Source organism: Protomyctophum bolini (genome assembly GCF_963924005.1).
Source record: "Protomyctophum bolini genome assembly, chromosome: 13".
Taxonomy (NCBI): domain Eukaryota; kingdom Metazoa; phylum Chordata; class Actinopteri; order Myctophiformes; family Myctophidae; genus Protomyctophum; species Protomyctophum bolini.
In genome coordinates, this window is record NC_137874.1 from 4416306 (window position 1) to 4428638 (window position 12333).

Consider the following 12333-nt stretch of genomic DNA (forward strand, 5'->3'; position numbering starts at 1 on the left):
AATGACTCATGCATTGATGAGTCAAACGGCTCTCAGTTCAGTTCAGTTTTATTTTCAGAATGTTGGACATACAGTATACATAACAAAATGATTTTAATTTATTTTCTTTGTTTTTTTTCTTCCTTATTTTGAGTGTCGGTTGCTTGTATCCTGTCCAAATATCCGAAAAGGAGCTAAGGAGAAGCCATAGGCTTGTAGGGCCCTATACCCCTGGAGACCATTTGAATATTTAGGTGCACATGTGTTGTAGACTGATATATCCATATTGATGTGTGAATCCACCAGGTCAAACAGCTCTCCATATTGCCATTGAGAGGAGGAGTCAGTATTATGTGGAGCTGTTGGTCAAGAAAGGAGCCGATGTACACGCCAAAGCCTGTGGGAAGTTCTTCCAGCCACAAGATGGCCCCAGCTTCTACTTTGGTGAGTGCTCTTATACATTCTCTGGCCAATGCATGACGGTGTAGGGTGAAATCACACCTGACTCCTGAGCTATATCTCTGAGAAATATGGGAGGGGTTTTTCCTTTTCTTTTACATGAGCTGGGCGTGTTATAATGTAGTAGACTCTGGAAATGCATTCTCCAGCAGCCAGCTCGTAGCATATATGGCTCGTTAGGCAATAGACTTTCAATCCATACCTCCTGGGTTTGAATCCGGCTCACGCCATCCTTTTTGTGATAAAGTAAAAGTTTGCTTTGGTTTTCCGACATGCGTTGCGTCGTGCTTGCGGTTAGGTTTGGGGTTGGGGTTAGTAATATTAATGTCCGAGTCCGACATACAGTACATGGTCACCCGTGGCTTTGTGTGGTGCCACTCAAAGTGACTACTGGGTTGGGCTTGCTGGATGCATGGCCCAGTGGACAAGAGATCCAGTATAAGTAAAAGACACAAGTCATTTACACTTGGTTGCATGCTGAAAATAGCAGATCTGCAAGCAAGCATTTTGCTTGTAGAAGTGTAAAAACTGTCCGTTAAGACGGCATTAAGGCCCGCCAAATTACATTTTAGTCGACTAAAATCTTATATTTTTGTCAACTATAAAACTAGACTAACAATAAAACATTCCAGGTGGGCCCAGGCGGTGGCGTAACAGTCTGGGCACCCGACTGGTAATCCGGTCGCAGTGTGCCGCGGGTTCGACTCCCGAGCCCGACACGGCCTTTACTGCATGTCTTCCCCCATCTCTCTCCCGTTTCCTGTCAGCCTATACTGTCTGTCCCTTCAAAAAACCAATAAAAGGCGTAAGCCGCAAAAGAAATATCTTAAAAAAATACAAAAAAAACATTCCAGGTGACAAATATTTGACTAAAACGAAATGTTTCATTAAAAAAAACTATGACTTATAAGTAAAATAGAAATGTGCTGCTAAAAACAATATTGATGCATTGATGCATATGCTATGAGGTCTGCTGCGTAAACTGTGGACGACAAGGACGATTCTACTAAACAGAGCCCATGGCAAGACATTTAATATAAGTAGGAACATGAGCACCATCCAGATCGGACCATCCGGACGTCTCGGATCATCCGAATCATCCCATTCGTCGTAGAAATCGTTAAAAGAATCCACGGATGCAGCCCTGACGGCGAGGGGGAGGGGCTCGCTCAAGGAGGAGGAGCCGTGGCTGTACGTATACAGACACCGGTAGACGCCCTGGTGGGTGTGGTCTGCCGCGGGACGCAGGAAGCTGGCGGAGCCGTGGGCGGACGGCGTTTGGTCTATGTCCGTGGAGTCGAGCCTGACGACGAAGTGACCTTGCAAAAGTGTGACAATAACTATAGTCTTGTTGCCCTTTGGGCAACCACACTAATAATGATGATGTATAAATAACTATGGAATCGTGCATTTCCCGTCAGTCAGTCAGTCAGTCAGTCAGTCAGTCAATCAGTCAGTCAGTCAGTCAGTCAGTCAGTCAGTCAGTCAGACAGACAGACAGACAGTCAGTCAGTCAATCAGTCAGTCAGTCAGTCAGTCAGTCAGCCAGTCAGTCAGTCAGTCAGTCAGTCAGTCAGACAGACAGACAGTCAGTCAGTCAATCAGTCAGTCAGTCAGTCAGTCAGTCAGTCAGTCAGTCAGCCAGTCAGTCAGTCAGTCAGCCAGCCAGTCAGTCAGTCAGTCAGTCAGTCAGACAGACAGACAGACAGACAGACAGACAGTCAGTCAATCAATCAGTCAATCAGTCAGCCAGTCAGACAGTCAGTCAGTCAGTCATTCAGTGTATCACTCAAAATCCCCATACAAGGGGAAAGCCCCCATGTATGGTGCCCAGGTCTTGTGACATCATGTGACATCAGGGATGATAGTAAATCAGGGATCATATTTTAATGTGACCTGCTGTCGCAATTAAGCTATATATATTAATATATGGAGATCCCTGATGTCATCAATATTAGTATGGATTATGTCAGGCAGGCAGACAGACAGACAGACAGTGAGAGCTCATTTATTTTACAAATTGTCATACAAACTTCTCTTCAACTGGGATTTCAGATAATGGTCTATAGATTGTGTGTTTTACACAAATTGCTAAAAAAAAAAAAACTAGTTCATTTGATTAGTTCATTCATGACTGACACAACAATAGCACAATTCTCATACAGACACAGCTAGCAACCCCATCCCTTTTTTTTGGCTTTTGTGCCTTTATTGATAGTTGCAGTGATACGGACAGGACTGACGGAGGGAGAGACATGCAGCAAAGGTCGACTCGAGCGTGTGACGCGCTGTCAGGCCAGAGCCTATATGTGTGGTATGCGCCTGGACCACTAGGCCAGCGGGCGCCCTACACAAGCAACCTTTTGATGTATAAACAGATCTACACTATTTCACACACGTACCCTTCTGAACGGACACTCAGAGCGATGTGTAGCAGATCCGCTGGCCTTGCCACAGGCCGTTGCTCGTCTATTATCACTTGGTGTGACGAGATCTGCAAGAGAACAAGAAATGAACCAAAAAGCATCAATTTATCTTCTCAGGATGGACATGAACACTGTATGTGCTACAATGATGTCTAGACCAGGGGTGGGAAACTTAATGCGGCCCGCATGTTGATATCAGAATACTGATAGTATTGATTTCAGCTGTTACAATTCCAAATCCGATTTAATTACTTCATGACTAGTATTAAATGACTATAGTACTTAATGACTAGTATTAAAATGTTATTGTCTTTTTGTGTCTAATGTAGTTAGGTTAACAGTTCATAAAGTTAACATAACTATAACTAAATGGATTTGAAATTAAATTAAAAAAGGTTACTTTTCAGGATTCCAATTCAAGAATAGCAAAAAAAAAAGAATCAGGTTTTCAATTCAAATATAGCAAAAATATAGCTGATCTACAAGCTGAAAACGCGACGTGTTTTGAGCTTGTAGATCGGCTATTTTTGCTATATTTGAATTGAAAACCTGATTCTTTGACAGTATATGCACTGTGGCCCTGTGGTGTGAGTGTGTAAATATTTTGACCCTCGCCCACCCCTGGCCTAGACCATGAGCAGTTGAGACGAATAACGTCCATAGTAATTATCCATGGTGTATAGATGATGGTCCTTTTCGGGGAGGGGTCAGACAGAATACATTATGGACTTCGATGGTTATTCGTCTCACCTGCTCACTTATAACCTTTCTTGTGTGTCATCACTCATCACAATGGGTGAAGCACAGGGTTAAAGGGATATTTCACTTAAAAAAAAACTTTTGTTCATTGCATCATCTACTCAGGCTTATGTGAACACCCCTGGCAGTTCTTTATAAGTTGCTTGATTCAGTAATATTATATATATAAATATTTTAATAATTTTTATCCCACGATTTTGTAACCCATTTTTCACCCCTGTGTCAATTATCTAATGTGATATAATAATGAATAATAACACAAAAATAACACGTAACAGTGTTATGTCATCATGTAGTGTATAGTGTCACACTAAGTGATGTTTAGTAGTGCAGTGCGCATACAAAGTTGTACACAGATCGGTGTACAGTTATAGGTCAAAACATGAATTGGCCTGTTATAGCGCCACCATGAGGCTGATTTACTGTATATGTTTTTAACACATTCTGACCGGGAACCCATTTTGGTGTTAGCATCATGTTACGCTTTAGCTATTGAAAAATAGCAGATCTACAAGCTCAAAAATCGAAGAACGACTGACATTTTTAGAATCTGATCTCAGGTCAGAATGGGTTGATCAGACCAGTGTGTGTCCAGTGGAAACCTCGTATGAATCTGATCTCAGGTCAGAATGGGTTATAGATGTCAGGCCAGAGCCTATATGTGTGGTATGCGCCTGGACCACTAGGCCAGCGGGCGCCCTACACAAGCAACCTTTTGATGTATAAACAGATCTACACTATTTCACACACGTACCCTTCTGAACGGACACTCAGAGCGATGTGTAGCAGATCCGATGGCCTTGCCACAGGCCGTTGCTCGTCTATTATCACTTGGTGTGACGAGATCTGCAAGAGAACAAGAAATGAACCAAAAAGCATCACTTTATCTTCTCAGGATGGACATGAACACTGTATGTGCTACAATGATGTCTAGACCAGGGGTGGGAAACTTAATGCGGCCCGCATGTTGATATCAGAATACTGATAGTATTGATTTCAGCTGTTACAATTCCAAATCCGATTTAATTACTTCATGACTAGTATTAAATGACTATAGTACTTAATGACTAGTATTAAAATGTTATTGTCTTTTTGTGTCTAATGTAGTTAGGTTAACAGTTCATAAAGTTAACATAACTATAACTAAATGGATTTGAAATTAAATTAAAAAAGGTTACTTTTCAGGATTCCAATTCAAGAATAGCAAAAAAAAAAGAATCAGGTTTTCAATTCAAATATAGCAAAAATATAGCTGATCTACAAGCTGAAAACGCGACGTGTTTTGAGCTTGTAGATCGGCTATTTTTGCTATATTTGAATTGAAAACCTGATTCTTTGACAGTATATGCACTGTGGCCCTGTGGTGTGAGTGTGTAAATATTTTGACCCTCGCCCACCCCTGGCCTAGACCATGAGCAGTTGAGACGAATAACGTCCATAGTAATTATCCATGGTGTATAGATGATGGTCCTTTTCGGGGAGGGGTCAGACAGAATACATTATGGACTTCGATGGTTATTCGTCTCACCTGCTCACTTATAACCTTTCTTGTGTGTCATCACTCATCACAATGGGTGAAGCACAGGGTTAAAGGGATATTTCACTTAAAAAAAAACTTTTGTTCATTGCATCATCTACTCAGGCTTATGTGAACACCCCTGGCAGTTCTTTATAAGTTGCTTGATTCAGTAATATTATATATATAAATATTTTAATAATTTTTATCCCACGATTTTGTAACCCATTTTTCACCCCTGTGTCAATTATCTAATGTGATATAATAATGAATAATAACACAAAAATAACACGTAACAGTGTTATGTCATCATGTAGTGTATAGTGTCACACTAAGTGATGTTTAGTAGTGCAGTGCGCATACAAAGTTGTACACAGATCGGTGTACAGTTATAGGTCAAAACATGAATTGGCCTGTTATAGCGCCACCATGAGGCTGATTTACTGTATATGTTTTTAACACATTCTGACCGGGAACCCATTTTGGTGTTAGCATCATGTTACGCTTTAGCTATTGAAAAATAGCAGATCTACAAGCTCAAAAATCGAAGAACGACTGACATTTTTAGAATCTGATCTCAGGTCAGAATGGGTTGATCAGACCAGTGTGTGTCCAGTGGAAACCTCGTATGAATCTGATCTCAGGTCAGAATGGGTTATAGATGGAGTGCCGTGACTTTTGTACTTTTTCTATCGTGCATGAGTCTATGGAGTTATAACATTACTCTAATAAACCTGTGTGGGTTATAATATTCAAAATATGTCTTCCCTTTGTATTTTTGGTTTCTTCCAAGCTGAAAGCCTTTCAATCAAAAGGCCCAAATCGAAATAACACCATTTTAGTGACATCATAACCCTAACCCCTCCCCCCACAACCAATTTAGTGACATCATAACCCTAACCCCTCCCACATTATCATATACAACAACAAGTGTGGGTGAGGCTTAAGTTCAGGTGGGTGAAAACCAGGCATACCTAATGAACCGGTGGGCGTGGCCACATAAAAACATTTAACATTTTTAGAACTTTCTGTACACTTTTTTGAAATAAATAATTAATAGTATAATCCTGGTCTCTAAACTGCCTCCCCCTGGCCAGCCGGGGCGCCTGATGGACGGGAAAGGAACTGGTTGGAATAACGTGTTCCTTCCACGCGCTACGTCCAACCAGGGACACTCCCCCCTGTCAGGTGTAAAGGAGCAACTTGGACACTCAGGCATGAAGGAAGCATGAGTTCAAGTCCGTTGCTCTCCCCTTGTCCCCCATATATGGGGACTAGGTTGGTGGAGGGTGTGTAGAGCCCAGGATCACATTAGATGATTGACACGGGTAAAAAATGGGTTACAAAATCGTGGGATAAAAAAAAAAAAAAAAAAAGTTATTCAAAACTCCGATATAAAGAGCCCCAACGTGTTTTTACAGTACCTGATTCCCACCTCCAGGGGAGCTGCCTCTGTCGCTGGCGGCCTGCACCAACCAGCAGTCGGCCGTGGACTTCCTGCTGGAGAACGAGCACGGCCGGAGGGCCGACGTCCGCGAGACGGACTCCCGGGGCAACACCGTGCTGCACGCCCTGGTGGCGGTGGCCGACAACAGCGACGAGAACACGGCCTTCGTCACGGCCATGTACGACCACGTCCTCACCTCCGCCGCCGCCCGGCTCCACCCCGAGTGGAGGCTGGAGGACATGGAGAACGCGCAGGGGCTGACGCCTCTCAAGCTGGCCGCCAAGACGGGCAAGATCGGGGTGAGTATGAGTGACATGAGTACCTCATGTCCACGAGTCCATGCGGGTTATAATTATTAGCCCCATTTCGACGGGAGACCAGATTTTATACAAAATGTCAGTAAGGTTCTCAAACTGTTTCATGTCAAGGACCCCAAAAGTGATGGGGTTGGCCGCCGACCCCCATCTGCAAATGTGTTGTTCCAGGGACCCCCCCCCCCCCCCCCCCATATGCAGAAGCAAAGATTTTAGTTAAAGGTATATTCAGTGATTTCACTCAAAAAACCGTAGGTTTCGTTTTTGGCTGTGGGACCTAAGCCTTTCATCCAATCAGGATAGAGAGCCAAAAACGAAACCTACGGTTTTTTTGACCCCCAGGTGGTTAACTGGGGACAGGGAGGAACTCCTCATATGGTCAGCACACTCTATAGTAGAGAGGATTATCACAACAAAACAAAATAATAAGTGATATTTGAATTAAGTGAAATCACTGAATATACCTTTAAAGTCGTTCGCTCTGAAAGAATATATGTTCAAAGATTTGCGCCACATTTTCACGATGTTTCAAAAATAGCAGATCTACAAGCTCATACAACATATAACATAATGCTTAAAACACCAAAAGGGGTTATTCCCCGTTCTGAATGGGTCGAAAGCCTGATTTAGCAGAGCTCACAAACCTGATATCTCCGCTGTCGGGAGGAAAACCTCATAACTCCAAAATGATCCTTGTTCATGAAATGAAGAAAACATTATATATTTTGAAAACAAAGCAATACTGCCTCATCAAAGTTGGTGTTGTGACTTTATATATCGTCAATTACTTCCATGAGAGGGGGAGAGGTGGTGGAGTTAGCTGTTTTAGCAGACAGTTTGAGGGTCCAATGGAGTTAAGAGGTTTTGTCCCAAGCACTTTTTTACTACATTTTTTTCTTCATTGGTCTAATATTGTCGAAACAACACGCAGACGTAAAGGGTGTTGAAGACAATAGCACTGATTTTATGCAAAAAAATATGATAATCAAAAACCTCAAAAATGGAGTTAGGTGGTTTCCTCCCGACAGCAACTATTGTGGCTTCACCTGCAGGGCCCTGTTATTAACACAGCAACATTCTCTTATTTCAAAGTGGTGTCGCCTTCATTTGAGTGTTTTCAAAGTTTATTGTCGTTCCTATAGAGCGGCGCAGTCCCTCCCCCTTTCAGAACAACGAACGGCCCAGGAAATTAAAACGCAATGCATTTCCCCATAGGCAGTTTTTTTTTAATTCATTTAAAGACCTTTTAAGCGTCGTATACGAAGCCAACTCTTGTCGTGACAAATCATGACATACACACACAATATTTTGGACCAAACAAATAATTACAAAGAAGGAAAACAACAAAGAAAGTGTTGTATAACCTGCCGTTTTTTTCCTACTTTCTAATTCTTTGTTTGGCCCGAAAAATGTTGTGTGTTGTCATGATTTGAACGCGTTGCGTTTTCATTTCCTGGGCCGTTCGTTGTTCTGAAAGGGGGAGGGACTGCGCCGCTCTATAGACTATAGAGGGTATGCGCGTGACATCATCATCAAACCCGGAAGTTATGCAGGAACGCCCACTGAGTGGCAAAAAACTACTTTCTGGCCTGACATCCAATCAGAAATCCAATCACAAACAACGTTAAACAATGTTAAACTCACTTTACATGTTGCTTTGCCACTCGATGTGCCATTCACTTTAAAGGACAACTTTAGTTTTTTTTTCAACCAAGGTTCATGTTTTAGCTTGTTATTAGAGAAACTAAAAGGTGAGTGTTAAATGTCTTTCATTTGCTGCTTTCTTTCGTTTTAGGGATCTTAGCTCTTTTTGACAAGGGGGCGGGGGCATTCGAGCATGGGGCTAAATGTGTATTTTTTCACAAAATGTTATGGCGATTTATTTTTATTTTATTTACTATAGTCCTACTAGACCCCAATAAATTACATCTGGCCACAAAAGATCACAAGATCTATTGAATGTGACAAACTGACATATTGAGCCTACACACACACACAGTATAAGCCTTCCCCCAGTAGGCCTCCTTTACATTCAGTAGATCCTGTGATCTTCCGTGGCCAGATGAAATTTCCTGGGGTTTAATAGTAGACTATAGTAAATAATAAAAAAAAAAAATCACCATAAATCACCATAAAATGTTGTACATACATATTTAGCCCCATGCTCGAATGCCCCCCGTCAAAAAAAGAGCTACAATCCCTAAAACACTCATTCTCTTTCTCTAATAACAACCTAAAACATGAACCTTGGTTGAAAGTTGTCCTTTAAAACTGTTTAGTAATTGACGTCTTCGTAATGGATGCCACAGGCGTCAAGACGTCTCTCCCTTGGGAATTAAAAAAAAGATATATATTTTTTCATCCATATTTTGAAAATTCCTCTAATCTGGTGTACAGGTGCTGACATGCACATTACATGCATAATAGAATTACAAATTCTTTCTTTCTTTCTAATGGGAGAATTGGCACTCAGAGCCTAAACTGGTGACCACCAGGTGGCGCTGAAATGCGCTTATTCTCTAATCTCCATTTGTCGTCGTCCCCCCCCCCCCCCACAACATTTATGTCCCAAACCGCCCCCTAAGGTCTTCCTCTGCTGGCCTGCTCGCTATGCCAAAAAAAAATGGCAACTAAAAAATACGGGGAAGCAGCTCTTTGCTTCTACGGGCCGTCGGCATGGAACAAGCTCCCACTGTACCTTCGTCAGGCAGCCTCTGTAGACATTTTTAAAGCTCAGCTTATGACCCACTTCTACAACATTGCTTTTAATTGATCTTTTATTTTTAATTTTTGTTATTCATGTCCTCACTGTATTGCATTACTGCTTGTTCTTAATGTTGATGCCTTGCTTTTCTTTTATTCTCCATTTTTCTGTAAAGCACTTTGAGCTGCATTTCATGTCATGAAAGGTGCTATACAAATAAAGTTTTATTATTATTATTATTATTATTATTAACAGATTTTCGGGCATATCCTGCGTCGGGAGTTCAAGGACACCGACACCAAACACTTGTCCCGTAAGTTCACCGAGTGGGCTTACGGGCCGGTCCACTCTTCCCTGTACGACCTGGCCTCTCTGGACTCTTACAAGGACAGCAACTCTGTCTTGGAGATATTGGTCTATGGCAGTGACATTCCTGTAAGTCACATTCAGTTACATTCAGTCACCTACTGTATACAGTATCATTGCGAACGCAGTGATTGCGAACGGAGTGATTGCGAACGCAGTGAGCACTTACTATGAGACCTAGCAGATCATGTCTGTCTGTCTGTGTGTCTGTCTGTCTGTCTGTCTGTCCCGCTTTTGTGCCCATATATGGAGCTGAGTGATTTGTGTCACCATGACTCCTCACCATAACCATATAAGGAGTCCCCAAAGCAGCTATACGTCCAAAACCCAAATATGTACGAGCTGCGTTCGCTTCCCGCGTCTTACTGGTATATATTGTAATTTATGACTTGCAGAGAAGGGCAGATCTTGTTACGAATTTCAAACAATACACCCTATAGGGGCTTATATCTTGCGCTATTAACCCTTATCTCTAAACTAATTTGCCATTTTTTTAAATAGTTCAAATAGCCCGATCTACAAGCTCACAAGGTGTGGATGTAGATCGGCTAGTTGAGCTATTTTAAAATGTTTTTCACAATAGTAAAAAATGGCAAAATACGTTTAGGGATAAGGGATAAGGTGTGGCGCAAGATGGAGCGCCCAATGTTTCAAAATACACTAATAAAATACAAAATAAACCAGAAGATACTCTCGATACGTACAATGCGCTTGCAAATGTAGTTCTGATTATTCATCGATTGGCTAACATGACTTTCTACCAGACTTTGGAGGAGATAACATTGTATTATATTTCAAGGCAGACTATTGATTTTACGGGAGGCCTCGAACCTCTCAAGCCAAAAGGGAACAACTTAAAGGACCACTTCACCACTTTTCAACCTATCTTCATATAATATAGGTCCTCACTAATGATGAATGAAAGAATGGCGCATTTTTTTCCCTACTCGGTCTGTGTCTCATAGCAGGGCTGTGGGCCGTTCAGAAACCGTCTTCCAGTGACATCATCGATGGGGAGTACAAGCTAATAGCAACTGCAGACTTTCTAGTCCTGAAAAGTTGCAATGCGAAATTTGAAGCCATCGTTCTCACGATAATGAAAATCTTGTTTAAAAAATAAATCTGCCTAATGATGATGTCGCGATTTGATGATGAGGAGGACGGTTTCTAAACTGACCACAGCTCTCCTATATGAGACACAGACTGAGTAGAAAAAAAATCATGCCATTGTATCATGATTCAATTCAATCTTTATTACAGACTCACGGTCCAGATCACATACAGAGGAACAAAAGACAATAAATAATCAATATTAAAAATTGAAATATTAAAATTTACATATACATACATACACACACAGTGCATATGCTCACAGCCTGTAGAGGCAGTTTCGCCAATGTCTCCAAATCATGGAAGAGAACCTATTAGAGCTCTCCACAGGGTTGGTTAACAACCTGATGACACAGTTGTCAGACTCCTCTAGACGACACATGAATTTGTACATTACGTTTCTTAGAAGGGCTTGACAGGTAGAGGTAGGCACCCCCAAGTTCACAAACAGCTGACTGGCACTGTGCCATCTTGGTACCCTCACTAGTAATCGTAATGCATCATTACTGTATATGCAACCTTAAGTTTATGCATGCTACTCACCTTGTAGTTACTCCACAGGTGAGCAGTATACAACGGTGTACAGAAAGCTTTAAACAGCGATACCATGACATCTGAAGAGCAATTATGAAATGTCCTCATTAAAATGTGCACGGTGGCACAGTTGGTAGTGCTGTCGCCTCACAGCTAGAAGGTCCTGGGTTCGATTCCCGCTCGGGACGCTGTGGGTGCTGGCGGCGTGTTTCCTCCTCCGCGTCATCACAGTGCCCATACCCGAAGGCGTGGTTGGTGAAAAGGCCTTTCTGTGTGGAGTTTGCATGTTCTCCCCGTGTCCCCTAGCCTAGGGTAGGTACCCTCACAAAAAACATGCAGTAATCCTGGTCACTAAACTGCCTCCCCCTGGCCAGCCGGGGCGCCTGATGGAGGGGAAAGGAACTGGTTGGAATAACGTGTTCCTTCCACGCGTTACGTCCAACCAGGGAAACTCCCCCCTGTCAGGTGTAAAGGAGCAACTTGGCACTCAGGCATGAAGGAAGCATGAGTTCAAGTCCGTTGCTCTCCCCTTGTCCCTTGGGGACTAGGTTGGTGGAGGGTGTGTAGAGCCCAGGATCACATTAGATGATTGACACAGGGGTGAAAAATGGGTTACAAAATCGTGGGATAAAGAAATATATATATAACAAAATAAAAATAAATGTTTGCCTCATGGGCATACAGTTTGCACATTTGTCTATGAATGTCTTTATCATCTG

General features: G+C 42.2%; 1 protein-coding gene across 1 annotated transcript in view; it reads left to right on the top strand.

Moving 5' to 3' along the window:
- The window catches only part of trpv1 (transient receptor potential cation channel, subfamily V, member 1), a 37156-nt gene that overhangs the window by 7005 nt on the left and 17818 nt on the right, over positions 1-12333 (top strand). Inside the window, exons 5-7 of the mRNA XM_080779599.1 lie at positions 286-423; positions 6581-6885; positions 9860-10039. Coding sequence (XP_080635725.1) covers positions 286-423; positions 6581-6885; positions 9860-10039 — 623 coding nt within the window. The remainder of the gene's footprint in view (positions 1-285; positions 424-6580; positions 6886-9859; positions 10040-12333) is intronic.